At 38.3% G+C, this 24979-nt stretch overlaps 1 protein-coding gene across 2 annotated transcripts in view; it reads left to right on the forward strand.

The window, feature by feature from the left end:
* NFATC3 (nuclear factor of activated T cells 3) overlaps positions 1-24979 on the forward strand; it is a 99647-nt gene that overhangs the window by 61162 nt on the left and 13506 nt on the right. For both annotated transcript variants that reach the window (XM_049863732.1, XM_049863733.1), the window contains exons 7-9: positions 4784-4839; positions 5810-5936; positions 9789-10793. In XM_049863732.1, the coding sequence (XP_049719689.1) occupies positions 4784-4839; positions 5810-5936; positions 9789-10793 (1188 nt within the window). The remainder of the gene's footprint in view (positions 1-4783; positions 4840-5809; positions 5937-9788; positions 10794-24979) is intronic.

The raw sequence follows: 24979 nt of genomic DNA on the forward strand, positions 1-24979 counted from the left end.
CTGAAAATTGCTTTTTTTCCAGAGGTCAGCATTAATGTTTTTAAGATTGGTCTATGTAAATGAAAGTCTTTCACTCTTCTATATAGTTTTTCACTGTATAAATTTACCACAGTTTATTATCCATTTTCTCACTAGATATTTGAGCTGTGTCTGGTTTTTGGCACTTAAAACAGTAGTCAGCAGTGCTGCTATGAATGGTGGACACAGGCAAGAATATAAAAATTCTTAAGTTTTGTACCTTGAGCTTTGGATTTGTATTTTCCTGATCTCTGTTGCAGTTATTATGGGCCACTCAGGTTTTCCTTTTGTGAAATACATGTTCGTGTCTTTGTCTTTTTTTCCGTTGGGTTATTTGTCATTTTCTTATTCACTGACAAAAATTCTTTATATATTCTGGATATTAAAGTGAGTTGGGTTGGGGAAGTGTCTGTGTTGGGTTGTCTCACTGCCTTTGAACACGTGGCAGAGCTTACTTCCTGAAACCTTCTGGAACAGTGGCTGTCTTTGTCAGAAGCTTTTTTAACTTCTGATAAAATTCCATTCATGGTTATAGAACCACTCAAATTTGTCTTTTTTTTTAAGTTAGTTTTGGTCACTTATATTTTTCCAGGATTTTATTCTTTTCACCCAAGTTTTCAAATTCATTGACATTAATTTGCTCATTAATATTCTTTTTCTGCATCTGAAGTTAAAACCCCTTTTTCAGTCCTACTATTGTTTATTTGTACCATCTCTTTTTTTAATCAGTCTGTCTAGAGTTCTTGGCTTTATTTATCCTTTCAGTTGTGTCTTTTGTTTTCTATTTCACTAATATCTATGTTCTTTCTTACCACTTTTTTTTCCCTTAATTTAATGCTTAGGTAATTTGTTTTTAGCCTTTCATCATTGTGTGTGTTAAGTATATATGTAACAAAACATTTGGCATTTCATCTTTTTTTAACTTAAGCACTTAAGGCTATGTATAACTCTCATGGCCCATCTCTGTAGAGTTTAAATATGTTCAAGTCTCCTTATCCTGAACATTACCTTTCCCTTTGCTCTGTCGTCCTCTTAATCTGTCTCTTTATTCCTCTTCCATTTATCACCTTCAAATAAGTAATGTTTTCAACTTTTATTTCCTTACTTACTACTTCCATACATTTTAGTCTTTTGTCTTTCACGCCTTTGAAATCATAACCTCCTAAAAAATCACTCAACAACCAGCTCTACCCTCTTTCTTTCTTAACACCCTTTTTTTCCTTTGCTTTTGCGTAATTGTACGTATGTGGTTCTGAGCATGTCTTTAACTACTCACACTCGTCTTCCTTACCAATTTTTCTGGTCCTTAAATATAGATGTTTCCCAAGATTCTAAGTTCAGATTTCTTTTCATTACATTCCTTATTCCAGGGAAATTTTATCAGCTTCCAAATCTCTTATCTGTAGTTGCATTCTTTGTCTTAAACTTCTAACCTACACCTTAAAGTTTCCACTGGATATTGCCATATCAATGTCCCACTGGTAATTAAATTGATTATTTAAATTCATTAAAGTAGGAAAACATGTCTGACACCAATAACTGGCTTATTTCAGTGGGTTTTCTAACTTGATTAATAATGGCTGGACTTCTTTTTCTTAGGCTGGAAACTGTGTGGCTGTCTTCTCCCTTAAAATTCATTTCCCTCAACCTCAACCCTGCCTAGTACCCTGCCTGTCTTCAAAAAATAGCAGTTGATTAGGTAGGAAGCCTAGGGGAGCAGTGAGCTTATGTTAATGGGGGAGGAACAACTCAGAAAGGAGAGTTAGAATGTAACCAGTATCACTGAATTGCTGCTTTATGTGTAGACAAGGAGTCTTTTATCTATTGAGTAATAGAAAAGTAAGTGAGAAGTTTTACAAGTTTAGAAGAAAGATACTTTCCTAATATTAAAATAAAATTTTAAGAAAGATAAATAGTTCGTGTCTTTCTTCCCTTTTTTGTGTATAGGGAAATTAGAAATGAAAGATTATCAGAAAGTTCTTATTGAAATGATCATTAATCTATTTCTCTGAATTCAATTTAAAAAAATCTGGTGAAGAACATATGTAGTAGGCAAAAGATAACGTAATTCAATACAGACTGTTGAATTGGTGTGTTTTGCTGTGTATATTCTCAACAACAACAAAATAATAAAATTAAAAAGAAATAGCAGTTCTTTTTCACAGTTTGGTAATTCATTGATTATTTTACAAAGCAGCTGCTTTGTGAAGGATACTGGTCTATCCACTGAGAATATAATGGCAAATAAAACCTTGAGGTTTCCTGCTCAGATAGAACTTACAATCTAGTGGGTAGCAGACAGTAAGCATATAAACAAGTAAGTGAGCAAGATAATTCCAGGTAAAAGTGCTATGAAGTAAGATTGACTGAATAGTGAAGTGTTTATATCAGATGGTAAAGAAATATCTTTTTGTAGAGGTCACATTTTATATGAAACAAGAAGTTTAAGGAAAAGACAGTGTCTGAAAGCTGTCCTTCCCTTTCCACTGTAAAAAACTCAATTGTGCCTGAGTACAATAAATGGAATTTATAAGGCTGTTATAGAATTCCTTTTTATTTAACCCACAGCTTCGCATTTAAGAGCTTTTGATTTAAATTGAATCATGTTAAATATTGGCAGTTATTGCCCTTTGAGGTTACAGTTGTGAACATGTAAAACTCATTCTAAAAGTGCTTAAAATGATCCCCTTCAATTTTTTAGGCTCTTTAACATAGCATTCAGGCCATGATCTGCTTCTTAACCTTTCCAGCCTCGTTTTTTATCACTCCCTGCCTCGTACTTTATACTCCTTCAACACAGCTACTTACAGCTCCCTATAACTTGTGGTTTCTTGTCTTTGCTCATGCTGTATCTCCTCTGCCTAAACTTCCCTTCCCCCAAATCACCTTGTCTTTAAGCTCAGTTTAAGAGCACTTCCAGGAAGCCACCTCAAGACTAGATTAAGGACCCCGACCTCTGTGTTCTTGGTACATCCAGAATACACCTTTATTGTACCTACCACATTTCATTATAATGAACGTTTGTGTTTGCCTTTCATCTGCAGACTGAAAGGTAGGGGTATCCTATTTCCATCTCAGTAACCCAGAATCCTCAGCACATAGGGACCCAGCAGGTGATTACTGAACTTAGCTATAATTCTAAGTAGGCGTAGCATTTGTATATAGTATCTCTTGTACCTCAGAGATAGTCATTATCTAGTTACTGGAAGACATTTGATGACGTCTCTCCCAGTGTCTTCATAGTTATGCTAGCTGTAAAGGTACTTATGTGGGTTAGTCACAGGGTGAATGCCCATTACATAAAAAGAATGCTTTTGAATAGCTGCACATTTGTAGTCTGGAGTAAAAGTTTTAATAGCAAATGGGGTTTTTCCCAGGTGAACAGTTCTGTGAATCACCTGGATGAAGAGACAGAAGGTGTGCTGGCCAGATTTTAAAGTGACACAAATCTAGGAAGCCTACTTAGCAAATATTTTAGAGAATTATCAGGATCCAAAGAGATCCTGACAAGGTGAGCAATTCAACAAAGATTGTTGTTGTTAGGTGCCATTGAGTCGCTTCTGACTCATAGTGACCCTATAGGATAGAGTAGAACTGCCGCATAGGGTTTCCAAGGAGCGGCTGGTGGATTTGAACTGTCAGCCTTTTGGTTAGCAGCCAAGCTTAACCACTACGCCACCAGGGCTCAAACATAGTTTAGTAGGGAGAAAAAAATAAGCTGCATAAGTGCATAGTTTGGGAGTTTGAGTTTGGCAGTAGGAACTGTGGCAGACCTAGGGACACTTGTTGACTACACATTTAGTGTGAGAGTCAGCGTGATGCAGCTGCCAAGAAAGGTTTCATTAACAGAGACACAGCATCTCCACCTAGGGTGGTGAGAACTTCAGTCACTCTCTAACATGCTGGGTCATTTCTTACCTGGCCTATTCAGTCCTGGGCCTGGTGTGTTTAGAGGGAGAAGGTCAACCTGGAGGAACATGTCCAAAGAAGAGTGACCAGGAAGGGTAAACTTCTGAGTACGGGATAAGTGCAGAACTGGGGAGAAGAGGAGATACAAGCAAACGTGACAGCTGCTTTCAAGCATGGAAAATGTTCTCACAGAGAAGTAAGCTGAAACCAAACTCATTGCAGCTGAGGTGATTCTGGCTCATAATCACCCTATAGAACAGAGTGAAACTGCCTCATAGGGTTTATAAACTGTAAATCTTTACAGAAGCAGATTGCTACATCTTTCTCCCACAGAGCAACTGATGGGTTCGAACCACTGACCTTTCTGTTAACAGCCAAGCACTTAACCACTGTGTCACCAGGGCTCCTTCACAGAGACGTACTCAGAGTTGTTTTGGGTAGCCACAAGGAGTAGTACTTAGACCAGTGGTTGGCTGCTGTAAGGAGACAGATGTCATTCATCATGAAGAGCTTTCCAGCAGATGTCCAAAGGTAGAATGGGTTTACCTGGTAATAAAATGAGGTTTCTATCACATGAGTTTTACAAGCAGAAGTTAATCACTACTTGTTGGGTTGCTCTCACAGTGCTTTCAAACATCAATTGGATGAATAGGTAGAACAAACTCTGTGAGGCCTGCTAACCTGGACAGCCTGAGATCTTCATTTGTTTTTCCCATGGGTACACATTTTATTTTCATATTGGAAGTCAGTGAGAAAAAGATCCCCTTTACCAATAAGTTTGTGATACTACATGCATTAGATTTTGTTTGTATGCTGACTTGAATTGCTTTTAACAATAATTGGTTTCTTTCAATAGATGGACGACCTCAGTGGGAGGTAGAAGGGAAAATAATCAGAGAAAAATGTCAAGGGGTGAGAAATTTCTTTCTTTCTAATATTTAAGAGGTTTAATGAGAAAATTGAACAATGCTGCTTTGTGATATAGACAAGTCTTTTATCTATTGAGTAATAGAAAAGTAAGTTAGAATTTTTACAAGTTTAGAAGAGAGATACATACTGGCCTAATATTAAAATTTAGGAAACATGAGCACAGTTGGTGCCTTCCCTTTTTTGTGTATAGGGAAATTAGAAATGAAAGATTATTAGAAGGTTCTTATTGAAATTGTCATTAATTTACTTGTCTGAATTCAGTAAAATAAAAACAATTTAGTAAAGAACATATATAGTGGCGCAAGATGGGAGGAGGACAAACCCTTAGGGATTTGTATATTTAACTAACTCCTCAGCTGCTTTATGAAGCCTTCCAGGAATCCACACTGAAAGCTGTGGTCCCTCCATCCCAGTTGGAATGGAGACAGAATCTTCCCTGGGGTTGGGAATACCACTCCCTATATCTCCAAAGCCCTGGAAAAATTAGGTTGAGGACTGCATTTGTTTGAGACTAGAGGTTTTCACCCTGCTTGTGTAAAATTTTTTTTGATATGAATACAGGTTTTGTGTATTTGGAGCACTTTGAATATAAAATTTAAGATAAGAAATCTAAACCTTAATGCAACTTGGAAAATGTTAAACATGATAAAAACCAGAGTTGATTTCTAGTTAAGTAACATGTAATATTCATTCAAGTATCTCATACATACAACTGAAAACCAAGTTTTTACCAAATTGGGTGGGTATAAAAAGCAATTTCTTTTTTTAGTGATTTACTTTAAAGGGCCTATCTTGTGTCAAGACTGAAGTATCCATATAATAAATCTCCAGATGATTTACATGACCAGTTGATATGCCTTGTAGTTAAGACTCATGAATTGTGCTGAGTTTAGCAGGTGCATTTCATTTTTAGTTCTGAGTGTAACACAATCTTCCTTTCCATTCTCCTTAGGCTCACATTGTCCTTGAAGTCCCTCCATATCATAACCCAACAGTTACAGCTGCAGTGCAGGTGCACTTTTATCTTTGCAATGGCAAGAGGAAAAAAAGCCAGTCTCAACGTTTTACTTACACACCAGGTACGAGGGTTGTTGTGAGGGTTTACTGTAGAGCTTTCTTTCATAATGAATAAAAAGTTGCTTGATGAATCCTGTATTAGAATGTTTAAGATAGGGTGCTTATAAGCAGTAAAAATAGCCAGCATATGTCTAACCTGTAAATTTTGTGTTGACTTTAGATACTAGATGTGATATTAGTTGTTATTTTGTAGTCATTTATTCTAAGAAAATAAGAAAATTAAATATGTATTTGAAGTCTTTTTCTTCAGGAGCTACCAAAAATCACCAGCACTACAGAAGGGGCATGTGTTTATGAATATGCTTATTCTCCCGGGTCCTGAACTGCACTGCATGGAAGTAGCTTGCCTACTTTATAATATCTTTATCTCAGCCATTCCCAATCAGATGAAAAATCTCTCATTAGATTTTCATTTGGCAAGGAGTGGTCATACCATAATGTGAGCTGTAGGGGATGTAAAGTTGATGCCAAAGTTCCTGATTTTATACCCTAACAAAGTAGGCTTCGATACCTCTTTTGTAGCAGTTCAAGTGATGTAATTTTCCAGTTCTTGATAGTGGCATGTAAATATTATATGCAGTAATTCATGCTGATGGTTATTTACTTAGAGAACAAATATTTATAGAGACCTTCTCTGTGGTAGTCACCAGGGTATATGATAATAAAAAATTATAGTGAACCTTACTCTCCAAAACTTTACTCTTGCAAAAAAAACTTTTAAATGGTGTATAGTAAATGAAAAGAACAAAGACTTGAGTTCTGGTTCTTATTAATGATCATTCATCATTCATGTCCTTTAATGCCTGTTTATACTCATTTATAGTCTCTAAAGGCTACTTATATTCTAAAACCTGAAAATTAATATTACTTGATAATTTAAGTACATTTCATTTTCAAATAGAATACAGAATTTTGAAAACTAAAGATTTCAGTTAGCCATTTCATTCATTCGTTTATTCAGTAAGTATTAAGTAGGTGAGCAGAATTCAACTTAGTCCCTACACTTACGGAATTTAAAATCTAGTGGGACAAATAGAAATTACTAAATTGAATAACAGTTTTGTAATTAAACCCAAAAAAACCCCAGTGTCGTCGAGTCAATTCCGACTCATAGCAACCCTATAGGACAGAGTAGAACTGCCCCATAGAGTTTCCAAGGAGTGCCTGGCGGATTCAAACCGCCGACCCTTTGGTTAGCAGCCCTAGCACTTAACCGCGATGCCACCAGGGTTTCCAGTTTTGTAACTGGAAACTAAAAATGATGCGGGGTGGTATCTGACCTCCTCTAACTTCTCAAGGGGGAAGGAGAATCAAGATCAACAGCCCAAGGCTGATTCCTACAAGGCAGAGGTCATACATCCCTCTTCTCTCTGCCATCTTTACCAATTCTGACACTACCTGTCCCTCCCATAGCAGTGTCTACTTCTCTACTGGGTTTGATAATTCGATGAAGTGGCCACACAGAACTCTGAGACCATAACACACGATAATGGGGTTTCTTAGGGCAATAACAGGTTACAAATCAGCCTCAGGAACACCCAAGGATACAGTTCTTCCATCAGGACAGCCTATTCCCAGCCTTGCACCCAGGCAAGCCTTTTCCTCTCCATAGGTGTCTGCCTGAAGGCACTCAGCTATCTTGCTCCATGGGCTAGGAAGCCCACTGCACTGTCTCCTGCAGATCTCTCCTGCCAGTATCACCTTTCGTGGTGGTGGGTTCTTCTTTCCTGTCTCTGGGGTGGCTCATTTCAGGCCCAGCGGGATGACAACACTTGACCAATCCCCTTGGTGGGCCACAGTTACCCTGTCATACAGTCCCGCCTGATCACTTGTGTGGGAGTTACAAGACTGTGGCAAGAATGGCCACTTAAAAGTGATCCATCACACTGCAGAAACTGAGATATGGATTTTAAAGGAAAGGGACACAGTGCTGAGGGTACAAATAGGGTTGAGCAAAGGCTTCCATGAGGAAGCTGATAGAAAATAATGTTATTGTTAGGTGCCATCGAGTTGATTCTGACTCATAGCAACCGTGGGTACGACAGAATAAAACACTCCTGGTCCTGTGCCATCCTCACAGTTGTTTTTATGTTTGAGCTCATTGTTACACCCACTGTGGTTTTTAGTTGTAGCAGAAATAAAAAGTCTTACTGTATATTATGAATGAGATACTTTAATGAATATTACATGGTATTTAACTAGAAATCAACTCTTGGTTTTTACCATGTTTAATGTTTCTCAAGTTGCGTTACGGTTTAGATTTCTTATCTTAAGTTTTATATTCAAAGTGTTCTAAATTAGGAATATACAAAATCTGTTTCCATATAAAAATAATTTTACACAAGCAGGGTGAAAACTGTTAGTTCCAAACAAATGCAGTCCTCAACCTAATTTCTCCAGGTCTTTGGAGAACAATGTGGGGAGTGGTATTCCCTACCTCAGAGAAGATTCTGTCTCCATTCCAACTGGGATGAAGGGACCACAGCTTTCAGTGTGGATTCCTGGAAGGCTAAATAAAGCAGCTAAGGAGTTAAGAGTAGTTAAATACACAAATCCATGAGGGTTTGTCCTCTTATCTTTTGCTGCCATGTATGTTCTTATGAGATAATTGCATATAAAGTGCTGGTATAGGGTCTGGCACAGAATGAGTGCTTAATGCATGTTAACCACTATTGTCATTACCAAAAAAAATCTGTTACTAAGGGATACCCTTTTGTTGGAGCGGATGATGAAACTCTAAGGGTGTCTGTGTTGATATTGATAGACACAGTTGCTGCCACATCCTGTTGAGATTGGTGAAATTTGTGACTGATTGATACTTGTGCCCCACAGCGTCATCCCAGTGACTTGCACATAGTGAGCACATAATAAACATCTGTCAAGTGCATGTTTTCAGGAACGCATAAGTGATCTCAGGACCAAAATAAGTGTTTTTCTTTCTTCTGTGTTTTATAGGGATAATCGCTTTAGTGGTATATTCTCTTGTGTTTGGAAATAAATATATTAACTGTAGTATTTCCCCCAGCTAGATTTTTTTCATCATTATGAGGATTGAATGAGAGGGTAGCATTGACTGTTTTTTCTAGTACTTTTTTTGATCCCCACTACTCGTAATATGGATCGGATGCTGGTTGAGGATCAAATGAGATATATGGGAAGACCATTGTAAACTAGAAGTTCTATAAATGTCAGATTTATGATTTCTAGTATATGATGCAACCTATAAAACCAGGTGACTGGCAAAGTTCAGATCAGGGATTGCAAATTCAAGGCTGTATTAGACATAGGTTTTAAAAAAACATTTATTTTTGAATAGTTAATATATATACATGGCAAAAAAAAGAAAATTCAAAAGGCACAAAAAGAGTATACAGTAAAAAGTAAATCTCCTTCCTGCTCCTGTCTCTTAGCCACCTAGTTCCCCTTCCCAGAAGCAAACCCAGCAGTTACCAGTTTCTTTTGCATCTTTCTAGAGATATCCATAGACATATAAGCAAAAAATGTGTATGTATGTCTGTGTATAATATTTCACATAAATTATGACATACACATTATTCTGCAACTTGCTTTTTGTCACTTAGCTACATATCTTAGAGATCCTTCCATATCAATTCAGAAAGCTCTATGCGGTGTTGTTGTTTTAAACTTGAATACATTTAGAGCCAGAACCACTTCCTGTTTTCTTATGCTTGCTGACTTTACGTATTTTATATCTTTTATGTTCCCTAAGGGTATTTGAGTATGCAACCCCTGGCTTGAATGCACACTACAGTTGTGTAGTCTAGAGTGAAGGCTTGTCATAATTATTTTATGTATTGTGAAATAACATTTGCTTTAATCATTTGCCTTTTCAGTTTTGATGAAACAAGAACACAGAGAAGAGATTGACTTGTCTTCAGTTCCATCTTTGCCTGTTCCTCATCCTGCCCAGACCCAGAGGTCTTGCTCAGATCCAGGGCACCCACATGATAGTGTTCTGTCAGCACAGAGAAGCTTGGTTTGTCCTGTCCAACAAGCATATGTATCAATGGTAACCTCATCCCATCTGCCACAGTTACAATGTAGTGATGAGAGTGCTGGTAAAGAACAGCATATGATGCCTTCTCCAGTCGTGCACCAGGCTTTTCATGTCACACCTACGCCTCCTGTGGGCTCTTCCTATCAGCCTATGCAAACTAATGTGTACAATGGACCAACTTGTCTTCCTATTAATGCTGCCTCTAGTCAAGAGTTTGATTCAGTTTTGTTTCAGCAGGATGCAGCTGTTCCTAGTTTAATAAATCTTGGCTGTCAACCACTGTCATCCATACCATTTCATTCTTCAAATTCAGGCTCAACAGGCCATCTCTTAGCGCACACACCTCATTCTGTACAGACCCCACCTCATCTGCAGTCAATTGGATACCATTGTTCAAATGTAGAACAAAGATCTCTTTCTTCTCCAGTGGCTGACCAGGTCAAGGGGCAGCCTTCCCCTCAGTTACAACCTATTACATATGGTCCTTCACATTCAGGGTCTGCTACAACAGCTTCCCCAGCAGCCTCTCATCCCCTGGCCAGTTCATCACTTTCTGGGCCACCGTCTCCTCAGCTACAGCCTATGCCTTACCAGTCTCCTAGCTCAGGAACTGCCTCATCACTGTCTCCAGCCTCCAGAATGCATTCTGGACAGCACCCAACTCAAGCACAAAGTACAGGCCAGGGAGGTCTCACCGCACCTTCAACCTTAATATGTCACAGTTTGTGTGATACAACCTCATTTTCACCTGATGGGGCAACTGTGAGCATTAAACCTGAACCTGAAGAGCAGGAGCCTAACTTTGCAACTATTGGTCTACAGGACATCACTTTAGATGATGGTAAGTTCATCTTTGTGTTCTTGAAGCAATGAAATCGAGAAACTTTCTTCTCTAAAGGTCATGAAAAAATTACCATGGAATTGTTCATTGGCATATGGTTGGGCTTTTAAATAAGTTATTGCTATTGGAAGTATATGTTAATACATGACTTTGAGGATAGATTTGAAAAGTCTGTGGTTTTAAGTCTGTTTTCCACTAATGTCTGTTGCTGATTAGGGCATCTTTTCTTCTAGAACATATGAGGTCACAGTGTCTAGAGAATGGAATTCAGGGATGTTAATTCAGTAAATATTGCTAAATGTTTTTCTTTTCAAGGCACAGCCCTAGATGCTGGGAATACTAGGAATGTATTAAGAGAGTTTCTGCCCTTTAGATTGACACAAGTAATGAGTCTCCTGTGCCCTGTGGCCCTTATAGCTTGCTGAGTCAGGTAGCAGTGGTGGTATAAGATGGGATTGGTTTGCTGCTGCTACTGCTACATCTGTTGGCACAGCAGTGTTGTTGTTAGGTGCCATCGAGTCAGTCCCAACCCATAGCGACCCTTTGTACAACAGAATGAAACACTGCCAGGTCCTGAGCCATTCTTACAATCGTTGTTACGCTTGAGCTCATTGTTGCAGCTACTGCGTCAGTCCACCTCGTTGAAGGTCTTCCTCTTTTCCGCTGACCTTGTACTCTGCCAAGCATGATGTCCTTTTCTAGGGACTGATCCCTCCTGACAACATATCCAAAGTATGTAAGACGCTGTCTCACCATCCTTGCTTCTAAGGAGCATTCTGGTTGTACTTCTTCCAAGACAGATTTGTTTGTTCTTTTGGCAGTCCGTGGTATATTCGATATTCTTCGCCAACACCACAATTCAAAGGCATCAGTTCAATAAGAGGAAGTTATTTATGTAAATATAGTAAGTTGGTATATAGATCTCTGATTTTATTAAATCATTAAATTGGAGAACAAACTGAAATACCAGTCATCTCAGTAATTGAAAATTCACCAAGATAAGATATTCAGGTAACAATTTCAGAGTGTATTCTTGGCATTATCGTTGATACGGAAGTGAAATTTTATCTAAATAGGAATTCAGTGAAAACTACCTGTAACTATTGTCCAGAATGAAAATACTAAAAATTCTGAAACATGGATATAGAATTTTAGTACTCACTCTGATTCTGTATTAATCTAGAGTAGAAAAGTAATTATAGATCAACCACTTCCTTTCATAGATCTGGAGAGGCTGAGTTCACTACTTAGTTGCAAAGCTGGTATTAAATCCCAAATCCCAGGCAAAGGGGGGAAGAAAAGCACTCCTTCTCTTGGGACTTTGTGGTCAGAACTGTTATGCCACGCACCAGGTCTGCGTCATTCTAGCCAAGGTATAAAAGAAACACATTAGAATATCAGCAAAGAAATATGACCAATCTTATAGGAAAGATTGGTCAAGGCTTCCTTGAGGAGGTGACATTTGAGCCAGATTTTGGAAAACGGGTGTGTATCTTTAGTAAATGAAGATCAGAGGGCAAATCAAGCAACATAAGCAAAGGCATAGAATTATGTCTGGGAAAGCATGATTATCTGTGGCTTTCGAAGCCATATGGGAATGTGACAGGTTGTGTGTAAACGGAAGGTATATGTATAAACTGAAACAACACTGACAACTGGCATAGCATTTCCCTGTTATCTACTGTAATCCTCACTGATCCTCTCTGAAGTGGGCAGTGACTTAAAAGAAAGTTGGACTTTCGGAGGGTCACACATCTAGTAAGCAGCAGAGTTGAGACTGGAATCAAATCTTTTCAGTCCACTCTTTTTTGTTGCAGCACTACAGCTGCCTTTCAGCAACAGCAGGCCATGGTGGTTAGAACTTTGTGCTAAAGGGGATCACTTAAGCTTTTTTTAATTCTTGGAGAATAGTGGACCATCATGCATGTGCAGAATTTCAGTGCAGAACTTGAGGGCTCTGGTATTAAGCATTTTGCCGTTCTCATTGTATGCATCTTGCGTGAAACTAGGAGGTAGAGAGCAGGTTACTACTTTTATACAAAACATTTGAAACATATGCTTTTGAAATGTTACCTGTTCATTCTTTAAGGTCTCTGTGTAGCACAAATGGTTTGCTCTGTGCTCCTAACCAAAAGGTTGGTGGTTCAAACCCACCATCGGCACCACAGAAGAAAGGCTGGGCAGTCTGCTTCCATAAAGATTACAGCCAAGAAAACCCTATGGAGCTCAGTTCCACTCAGTAACACTTGGGGCCACCTTGAGTGGGAGTCGACTCTACAACAATGGGTTTTTGGTTTTTTCCTTCTTTCAGTAAGTTTAGACTCACTCTTCATAGGGCTTTTCTGGAATTTTATATTCAGAATTTATAATCAAAATTTTAATCCCTGAAACAAAGTATGAGACCTTGGGTGATAACCTACCACCCATTGCGATGGAACTGACAGACATGAGGTTTATTGAACAGGTCTCCAAGGGTTTTACAGCTCATTCTCTTTCCAAATGAAGATATTTTTTCTTCTAAAAAGACCCAAAAGGCAGAACCTACTCTTCCTTATTTATCATAGATTGAGTGATTTTTTTGGCAGCAAATTGGAACTTATAAAAGTTTTGTGAAAATTTATTTCACCTTTTAAATATGTGAAGACGTAAAGACAATCTAGGGAGATCAGGCCTATGAAGGCAGGTAGAAAAGTATTTTCATTTTTGCTCCATTCATTGTGCAGGGCACACAATCAAGAAAAGTTCCCAGATTGTAGCCCCACAGAAGACAATAACAGACTATTGAATTCCCTCATTGCTGCCTGTCAGGGAACTTGATAGAACTAGCAGTAATTAAAGAAAGAAGAAGAAACTAAAGCACACTCCTGAGTACCACAGATTATTGGCTGCATTATTTTTACAGATTGCATTTTTGATACTCTACATGAATGAGCTTTAAAATGAATTTTGATGTTTGGCAACTAACTCATTTTAGTATTTGGATTTGCCTTTGAAGGTAAAATTTCTAGATGTTCAGAAAATCCTAAAATTCTGCAGAGTTCTAATATAAAGTCATTGTTAAAAAAACTCATAAATCTTGAATTCTTCCATTTGAATGTCCCCTTTCTGGAAAGCAAGTCATAAAATATGCCAGACAGATTAGGAGCACTTAGAATAAACCTTGCAGTTAGATTTTAAGTTTTCTATATATTGTTATGGAAACCCTGGTGGCATAGTGGTTAAGTGCTACAGCTGCTAACCAAGAGGTCGGCTGTTCTAATCCACCTGGCGCTCTCTGGAAACTCTATGGGGCAGTTCTACTCTGTCCTATAGGATCACTACGAGTCCGAATCGACTCGACAGCAGTGGACTTTTTAATATATTGTTGAGTATGAAGTATTTTCCACTCTGCAACCAGGGAACACAAGTAATTTTTTAAAATTTGTGCTGTACTAGTTAAATATGCCCATCATCTAATCCAAATATTTTTGTTAATCCTATTTCTGTTTTGTATTTGCTTCTTTAACCACATTAAAGATGAAAAAAAATACATCTTTTATTTTTGAAGTTTTTAAGTAAGATAGAGTCTTTCAGGACTCATTCGAGTATTCGTTGACTGTTGCTTTTTTGTTTAGTTTGTTTAGTTGTACTTTAGATGAAGGTTTACAGAGCAAACTAGCTTCTCATTAACAATACGCAATTTCTTTGTGGCATTGATCGCCAACCCCATGATATGTCAACACTTTTTTTTTTTAATTTTTATTGTGCTTTAAGTGAAAGTTTACAAATCAAGTCAGTCTCTCATACAAAAATTTACATACACCTTGCTATTTTTTTTTTTTAATGTACTCCTAGTTGCTCTCTCCCTAATGAGACAGCACACTCCTTCCCTGCACTGTCTATTTTCATGTCCATTTGTCCAGCTTCTGACCCTGTCTGCCCTCTCGTCCCCCCTCCAAACAGGACCTGCCCACATAGTTGTATGTGTCTACTTGATCCAAGAAGCTCACTGCTCACCAGTATCATTTTCTGTCCCGTAGTCCGGTCCAATCCCTGTCTGAAGAGTTGGCTTTGGAAATGGTTCCTGTCTTAGGCTAACAGAAGATCTGGGGACCATGACCTCTGGGGTCCTTCTAGTCTCAGTCAGATCATTAAGTCTGGTCTTTTTACGAGAATTTGAGGCCTACATCCCGCTGCTCTCCTGCTCCCTCAGGGGTTCTCTTTTGTGTTCTCCATCAGGGCAGTGATCAGTGGTAGCCAGGCACCATCTAGTTCTTCCGGTTGTAGCTGGGTACAGTCTAGTTCTTCTGGTCTCAGGCTGATGTAGTCTCTGGTTTATATGGCCCTTTCTGTCTCTTGGGCTCATAGTTACTTTGTGTCTTTGGTGTTCTTCATTTTCGTTGCTCCAGGTGGGTTGAGACCAATTGATGCATCTTAGATGCCCACTTGGTAGCGTTTAAGACCCAGACAGCACTCTCCAAAGTGGGATGCAGAATGTTTTCTTAATAGATTTTATTATGCCAGTTGACTTAGGTGTCCCCTGAAACCGTGGTCCCCTAACCCCTGCCCCTGCTACGCTGGCCTTCAAAGCGTTCAGTTTATTCAGGAAACTTCTTTGCTTTTGGTTTAGTCCAGTTGTGCTGACCTCTATTGTGTGTTATCTTTCCCTTCACCTAAAATAGTTCTTATCTACTATCTAATTAGTGAAAACCGCTCTCCCTCTCTCCTTCCCTCCCCATTCTCATAACCATCAAAGAATATTTTCTTCTCTGTTTAAACCGTTTTTTGAGTTCTTATAATAGTGGTCTCATAAAATACTTGTCCTTTTAAACTTACTAATTTCACTCAGCATAATGCCTTCCAGGTTCCTCCATGTTACGAAATGTTTCACAAATTCATCGTTGTTTGTTATTGATGTGTAGTATTCCATTGTGTGAATACACCATAATTTATCCATTCATCTGTTGTTGAGCACCTTGGTTGCTTCCATCTTTTTGCTATTGTAAACAGTGCTGCAGTGAACATGGGTGTGCATGTATCTGTTCATGTAAAGGCTCTTATTTCTCTAGGGTGTAGTCTAAGGAGTGGGATTGCACCAAATCAATTTCTGAAGTGGTTGTACCATTTTACATTCCCACCAGCAGTATATAAGTGTTCCAGTCCCTCCACAACCTCTTCGACCGTTGCTTTTTGAAGTATGGACGTTAACACTTTAATTTTTTATGATAAATGCAGTGACATTTAATAGAGAAGATATTAGTGCAGTTCAGCTCAGAAATTCAAGAGTTTTTGAGCTGGAAATATTCTGATACAGCTCCCTCATTTTATGGATAAAGAATCTGGGTTTTATAGAGCCTTGGTATTCAACCAGAATCACTCACTGAGTTAATGGTATAGACTAAAACCCAAGTCTCCTGACTCCTAATTCAGTACACGAGTTTTTCAGTATCTCCAATTATGTTTCTAATCAGTTTGTGGGTTGAGACTTTAGAGTCGGTGTAAACAAGTAGAATAGATGAAAGAAAATGCCATTTTCTCCATAGAGCCTTGGTTTGTAAGAGGGGCCAGGGGAATTTTAAGATTATAGATTCTCAATATTAGATGACACTGTCAAGGCTCTCTGCTCCAGCCTCCTCTTCTCGTGCTGGAATTCACGCTTTGTTGTGTCTACCTTCCCCTTTATCTTCTTGGGAACATCTCAGGGCCTTTTGAATTCCAGTTGCCCTTCTTGTTTCACGTGGGCTCTGATGCCTCCGGAATCAAGCAGAAGAAATCTAATCTTTCTATGAAACCAAACCCAAACCCATTTCTGTTGAGTCAATTCTGACTCATAGCGACCTAGCCCTTCAAATGTGTGAAATATTGAACTCTTTTCCAGTCTTAAAAACTCTCTAGAAACTTCGCTCTTTCCTCCTCATTATGGTAGCTCCCCCTCTGCCTGAACGTCAGTGTTTTAAGTTCCTCTTTCATAGTGCAGTATCCAGAAATGAACACACCTCAGCCAAGCTCCGAGTGGGTTGGAACTGTCACCTTCCTTGATCAGAATTTATTTTATCAATATGTACTGAGGTCAGGAGACGTACTTATTTTTTGGCTCCTCTATCGTGGTGTTGATTTAGTGAATCATAAGTAGTGCTAAGTCACATCATCCCACTTGCGTTTTTGCTTTTTTTGGGGGGTGGGAATCACAGACTAAACTTTACAGTTATCTTTGTTCAGTTTCATTGAGGTGATTTTGGGCCCTCATATCAACCTTCCAAGCTCAGAAAGATCCCATAACATTTCTCTGCCTCGTAGTAGTATGACTCTCTCCTCAGAGATATCCCTTGTAGTAGTAACAGCAGAATGCCCATTTTTACCCAACTAAGTGTTCTTTTTTTTCTTCAAGTGTTCTCTTTTGAGGAGTCATTTTACAAGGCTATGCTATATACTTGTTCAACCAATTACTGCATTCTTCAAAATCGTTTGCTGCTTGCCTTCATTTTTACTTTGTCACCTCCATCCCTGTGCTGTTGCCTTTGCCTGAGGTGTGTTCCACATCTATCAAATTATCCGTGAGTTTTTACTCATGTTACAATTTGTGTGCCTAGAGCTGTGATTTTTCCTAGACATGTACATTATGGTATGTATGTCTTTTTTTTTTTTTTTTTGGTCATATGATATACAGGTAGTCTCCAGGTTACAAACGTCCAACTTTGGGACAACTCATACTTGCCCTTTAATGTTATATAAATTTGCACTCACTTTGGAATGATTGAACTACTCACAACAAATTCTTTATCACGATCGCCTTCACTTGCTGTACATACAACTTTTAAATCATTGAAAAGGCTTCACTTTTCTTGCACTAACCAAATCCATTGCTGTCGAGCTGATTCTGACTCATAGCTTGCACTAAAAAAAGGTTAAATAATCGTATGCACCTGTTCCAACTTACCTACAAATTAGACTTAACAGGAATGGATCTCTTTCGTAACCTGGGGGCTGCATGTACATTAAAACAGTGGATTTATGACAGCAGTATAAAAATAGTCACAGTTTGTGTTTTAAACATTTTAATTAAGATTATGATACTGTGAAATTAGATGTGTCCTAGACGTTTAAATGCAGCCCATTTAATTTGTGATTAAGCGACCAAATCCTGTTACAACCTGCCATTAGAGTTCCTCCGTTCCCACGTGTCCTCCTTTGTTCACAAACTAACAGAGTTGCAGCCGCAGCTCTTCAGCAGAGAAGAGGATGCATGTTAAATATAGCCTGACCTCCTGCTGTGGCGAAAACTGACACTGCCACTTGCAGGCTCTGTGTAGTAACAGGCTGATCTTGAATGTAGGGCACTTGCTAATTCGGCAGTAAACAGGGGCTCTAGACAAGACCTCAGCTGCTGCAGAGCTGCATGTAGATGACGGAAGAACCTGCTTTCAATCAGTTGTTTTTTTGAAAGCAAGGAAATGATAAACACAAGGTTCAGGTGGTTACTTTGGATTGTTAGAGGCGGGGGTTAGGAGACAGGTATGGAGGAAGAGCAGAGAGGTAAATGTCAGTGTTGTAGTCTACTTGTCAGGTAGTGGTTTCACTGGTGTTTGTTATAATTAAATAAATAAACAAAAGAAAGTCATACATTGCCGGTGATTAGAGTGTGTCTTGAATGAGATACTATAATTACTAATCCACTAATGGGCATTGGGGTAGAGGGAGGTAGATAAGTGCTGAACTTTCTCATTTAACACTCATTACATGAAACTTTTTTTTTTTACATGAAACTATTACTCTTTTGAGAAGCATACATGAACCAACCAGCCTCAAACATATTTATAATTAATAATTCCAGAGGCAGAAGTTCCCATATAATGTCATATAGGCTTTGGAGAAGGAGCCCTGGTTGCACAGTAGTTAAGCACTTGGCTGTAATCAAAAGGTTGGTCGATCAAACCCACTAGCTGCTCCACAGGAGAAAGAGGTGGCAGACTGCTTCAACAAAGATTACAGCCCTGGAAACCCTATGGGGCAGAACTACCATATTTTTACGCAAATAATGTTCATGTTCTGTTTGTTTGCCAGCCACGCCCCCACCCCCACCCCCGTATTTTTGTAAGCATGCTATGCTTTTTTTTTTTTTTTAACGGCAACATGTTAAAAAAAAATTGGCATAGAGCGCTTAGAAAATACCTTGCAGGAGGGTGCAGTTCACCAAAAAAACAATGTAAAAGTAGGGACTCTGTCCTGTGGATAGCTATGAGTCAGATTCGACTCCATGGCAGTGGGTTTGGTCAGTGGGTTTTAGGCTTTGGAGAGTGGTTCCTGTGGAATGGACTATAATGGGGATTCAGGACCTCCAACATGACCATCCTTGAACGTACTATAAGAAAAATGGATTTTCAGACCCAATGAAGCAAGAACAAACATTTGAGAAGATAGAGACCCACCATCTCCACAGACACAAAGTAACTGTACCCCACTTTTTTATAAATGTGGTGTTTCTACCATTTAAACAAAAAAATTAATTTGACTTTTAAATTTAAACATTCAGTTAACACAACAAAATAGTTAACTCATGGAGACCCCATGTGCGTAACAGGGTAGAACTATGCCCCATAGGATTTTCAATGGCTGATTTTTTGGAAGTAGATCACCAGGCCTTTCTTCCAAGACACCTATGAATGACCTCAAACTTCTAGCCTTTGGGTTAGCAGCAGAGCGTGTAAACCATTTGTACCACTCCAATTTATACATAAGCTGGGAAGAATCCAAGAAGGCTACTGCTAAAAAGCAGTGTATCAAGAGTCATCAAAATAAGTTTTCTTCGAAATGTATGTTTGAAAATAATGAGTTATGGTTACTGTTTCTTGATAATAAAACTTATATTTTTTGGGCACTGTGCTAGGCACTTTGCTAGAACGCACTAATTCTTCCCAACAATCTGTGACATGTGAATTAGCCTTATTTTTATAGATGTGACTCAGAGAGCTTAAGCACTTGCCTGGTGTTATATGACCACAAATACTGGGGCTTGCATTTGAATCCAGGTCTCTCTGAAAGTTAGATTGTCTCACATGTGTTTAGTGGTTTCTGAATTAGCTATAATTAATTTATATAATATTTACTCTGTAAGCACAATAAATATAGTAACTTTTTGATTTCTATCATGTATAAGATTGCAAAGTCAGTTTTTATAGATCTGTTTTAAAATTCCTTTTCAGTTTTTGAGTTCCTGTGAAGTGTATTATTCACAGGGACAAAAATATTTTAAATGAGATAGGAATTATTTAATTTTAGACCCAGCAGTTAAACAAGCTTTTGTTGTTTGGGGGCAGTTCTCTGACTGCATTACAAGGTTGCCTCTTAACGGGGGTCTTATTAGCTTTTGATAGAACTTAGATAAATAAACCGTAGCAGCTCTTCTCTGTGTGAAGATACCTGGCTTTTTTTTTTTTTTTTTAATCTAACGCCTACCTTTAACTTGTCTGTGTGGACAAGAGGAAAAATGTGAAATGTTAATTGTTAATCTCTTAGGTTCCTTGGTTGAAGTTTTGGTGGAAAATAGGGTAGGGTTGAGATTGATGGTTACAGACATTCTAGCTTTACAAGAATGTAGAACAAATTAAGTCCCTCATAACCACAGTGTGTATTTAAAAATATTTATAGATCCTTTTATATGAATAAACCCGACCCCATTGCCACTGAGTCGATTCAGACTCACAGTGACCCTATACGGCAGAGCAGAGCTGCCTCATAGAGTTTCCAAGGAGCACCTGGTGGATTTGTACTGCCAACCCTTTGGTTAGCAGCCGTAGCACTTAAACCACTACACCACCAGGGTTTCCTTTATATGAATAGGATTTTTTAATTTTAATTTTATTTGGGTATCTTAAAATTAACCCTTATTTTTTAAATAAGCAATACATTCCTATGGTTAAAAATGCTAAGGTGTACAACAAAGTACTTAGTGAAAAATCTTTCTCCTAGGTACCCAGTTGTCCTCCATATGAGCACTTAGAGTTACCAGTTCCTTGGCTGTTGCTCCTGAGTTATTTTATGCATTTATAAGCAATTGCACATGTTTTTCCTTGCTTTTACTAGCATATTATATGTACTATTCTGCACTTTGCTTTTTCCATGTAATATGGAATCTTGGAGATCATTCTATACTTCCTTGGAATTTCTTTTTTAATAAAATATTCTATAGACTATTCTATAATATACTCCATTGTATAGATTTACCATTATCTGTTTAATAGGTACAATGAGTAAGTTTTTACATATGTCATTTCTCACCTATATAGGGTATCTTTAAACATCTGTGGTATACATACGTGCATGTGTGTATCTAGAATAAGCAGTATATACGTGTATATATGCCATATATGATAAATTTCTAGAAGTGGGATTGATTACTAGATCAGTATTTTGAGAAGTACTGTAAAATGCTCCTTCATAAAGGTTGTACCAATTTCCATTGCCACTGGCATTGTAAGAAAGTACCTGTTTCTCTGTACCTTTACCAAGTACATTCTGTTTGTTATCAGATGTTTTAATATTTGCCTATACTATAGATGGAAAATAGCTTCTCACTATAATTTTAATTTATATATCACTTATGAGTAAGATTGTGTACCTTTTCATATGCTTAAGAGCAAATCTTTTATCACAAATCTGTTATCTCTGTTTATATTTTTTTCTACTTTTCTGTTAGATTATTTTTCTTGTTTTCTTATGATTTATAGAATTCCTTTATGTGTTAGGTTCACTAGCTCATTAAAATATAAGTTATAAATATTTTATACTAAATTGTCCTCTGTATCTCTCTTTGGATATTCTCTCAATAGGAAATTTTAATTTTAAATCTTTTCCCTTGCATCAGAAACCCAGTAGTGTTAGGGAAACAACACCTGATCTTTTTGACTGTTTCTTTATAATGTTACCAGTGCTTTTTAATGCAACATTAATTCATTTTTATATAATATGAATTATTACAGGTTTAAAGTTTATAAATTATTTTACACATTGATTACATTAATGTCTATATTATTTGTGCAAATTTTTAGTTAGTCTGTGTTCATTTGTTCATTCAAAAAGCATTTACCTGGTGCCTGTTACATCCTAGGAAACCCTGGTGGCGTAGTGGTTAAGTGCTATGGCTACTAACCATGATGCTGGCAGTTTGAATCCACCAGGCGCACCTTGGAAACTCTATGGGGCAGTTCTATTCTGTCCTATAGGGATGCTATGAGTCGGAAACGACTCAACAGCAGTGGGTTTGGTTTTATTATATGCTAAGCACTATTCTGGAAACCCTGGTGGCTTAGTGGTTCAGTGCTATCGCTGCTAACCAAGAGGTCAGCAGTTCAAATCCTCCAGGCGCTCTTTGGAAACTCTATGGGGCAGTTCTACTCTGTCCTATAGGGTCGCTATGAGTCAGAATTGACTCGATGGCAGTGGGTTTGGTTTTGGAAGCACTATTCTAGGCCCTCAGTGGAGAAAAGACAGATTCTACTATCACAGAGCTTATGCTCTAGCAGGAAGAGACAAACAATAAACAGTACACAAAATAAATAAATATAACCAAACCCAGTACCGTGGAGTCGATTCCGACTCATAGTGACCCTATAGGACAGAGTAGAACTGTCCCATAGAGTTTCCAAGGAGCACCTGGCAGATTCTAACTGCTGACCCTTTGGTTAGCAGCCGTAGCACTTAACCACTACGCCACCAAGGTTTCCAATAAATATAAAGTGTGTTGGAAAGTGCTACTATGAAAAAAAGAAAAAAGAACAGGGTAAGTGATGTGGAATTCTGTGAGGGTTAAAATGAGGGGCAAGTTGCAATTTTAAATAGCATAATCTAAATAAGCCTCATTGAATGAGGTGACATTTCATCAAAAAAAGATGAAGTCACCAATATGGATACCTGTAGGGAGATTATTCCAAGGCCAAGAGGACAGCCAGAGCAAAAACCCTAAGGTGAGAGCATGTCTGGTTTATTGAAGAATAGCAATGAGGCTAGTGTGTCTGGTTCAGGAGGAACCTAGGGGGAAGGTAGTAGGAGATGTAATCAAGAAGGTAATGAGGAGCCAGAATATATAGGGCAGCAGTTCTCCAAGTTTTTTGGTCTCTGGACCCCTTTATAATCTTAAAAATTATTGAGGATCCCAGTGAGCTCTTGCTTATATGGGTTGTATACCTATCGATATTTATGGTATTAGAAATTAAAACAGAACTTTTTAAAACAAGAATACATAGCACATATTCCAGTACCCATCAGAGCAGTGAAGTCATCACATACCATGTAACATCTGGAAAACTCCACTGTAAATTTCTAAGAGAATGAAAGTATAAAAGCCAAAACGCATTCTTACTATTATTATGAAAATAGTTTTGACATTACAGACCCCTTAAAGGTTCTCAGGAAGCCCCAGGGGTCCCCAGTCATACTTTAACAACCACTGATGTAGGGTCTTGTAGACTTTGTAAGGATTTGAACAGATAAGTCATGACCTGATGTAGGTTTTAACAGGATCACCCCAGCCGCTGGGTGGAAAACAGACTACAAGAGCAAGAGCAGAAACAGGGAGTCCAGTTAAGATGCTTTTGTAGTAATCCAGGCCAGAAATAATGGTTGTTTGGATTAGGATGGTAGCAGTGGAGGGGGTAAAAAGTAGTCAGAGTTTGGTTATATTTTGAAGGTAGAGCCAGTGGCATTTCCTGACAGATTCACTGTGAGATGTGGGAGAAACAGAAGTTAAGTAAATTAAGTATGACACCAAGGTTTTTTGCCTGAGCAGCTATGAGGATGGAGTTGCCATCAGCTAAGATGGGGAAGGCTGTGAATGGAGCAGGTTTTGGAGAAAGAGCTGGTGTTATGTTTTAGATGTGCTAAGTTTGAAATATTGATTGGAACATAAAAGTGGAAATGTCAAGCAGTCATTTGGATGAATGAGTCTGGAGTTTGGGAATGAGGTATAGACTGAACATATAAATTTGGGAGTTGTTGACATATAGATGATATTTAAAGCCATGAGACTAAATGAGATCACCAAGTGATAAATTAATTGTCCCTCATTTATCAAGTCAAGTAACAATAATTATGTTTCTATAAAGTGTTACAGGGTACCTGCACTTAACATTTCAGAAGGCACTATTCTCTTTGGATAAATAAGGCAACAGATTCAGATGGATTGAACAACTTGCTCTAAGTCACCAATCCAATAGGTGATTAAGCTAGGATTCCAAAGCCCTTAGATTCATACGGAGCCCTGGTGGTACAGTGGTTAAGAGTGTGGCTGCTAACCAAAAGGTCAGCAGTTCAAATCCATTAACTGCTCCTTGAAAACCCTTTGGGACAGTTCTACCCTGTCCTGTAGGGTTGCTATGAGCCAGAATTGACTGTATGGAACGGGTTTGTTTTTTGGGTTACATTCATACACGCCACCACGAGGTCATTGCCTTGTTTGCATAAACCAGAAACATCAACGTATTGATAAAGTAAGCAGCTTAGCTAAGTGGAGAAATTTCACTCATCTTCCCCAAACATATTTCAGGATTTGTAAATATTTAACTGATTTTTAAAACTTTGAGACAAAAGGAATAGATCCTGTATCCTAGATCTATAGATTTTAAAAGAGGGATTTAGAAAAGTGCTCCAAGTCTTTCTTTGGAGGTTAATGGCTAGAGCTGCAAAAAGCTAATTCAGTCATTTCACACAGTGTCCTCCCCTGAGAAAACCCAAAGTATTTGTAGCAATAAGAAATGAATCGGTTATTTTATGGAGCTATCAACAGTGTTCTAAGGTCTGCAAATTTCCATAAAGCACAATCTAAAATTACCACTTAGTCAAACAACTCCCCAAAGTCCCCACAGTGCTTGTTGCCCCCTTAGTTTTGTTCCTGGGCTCCTTACTTATTTATGTGCCAATTTACCTGAAATCACCTGTCTCTATGTCTTCAAGTCTGTTTTGGAGGGTCCAGTTGTGGAGATTGGGCATCCTCAGAAAGGAGACTTTTAACGTATCGTCACTCTTTAAAATTCTTTACACATACTGCAGTCTTTAAAGCATCCCTGAAAACTAGGTGATCTGAAATTTAGTAAATAGCTTAAGGCAGGAAAGTTTTGCCTAAACCAAAGATTTCTGGGGTTTGTTTTGTTTTTACCCCTTTAGTGAAGCTGCGTTTTGCACAGGCAGACTCCTCCTTTGTTTTCCTTCATCTGCCT

Source organism: Elephas maximus, chromosome 21 (genome assembly GCF_024166365.1).
Source record: "Elephas maximus indicus isolate mEleMax1 chromosome 21, mEleMax1 primary haplotype, whole genome shotgun sequence".
NCBI lineage: Eukaryota > Metazoa > Chordata > Mammalia > Proboscidea > Elephantidae > Elephas > Elephas maximus.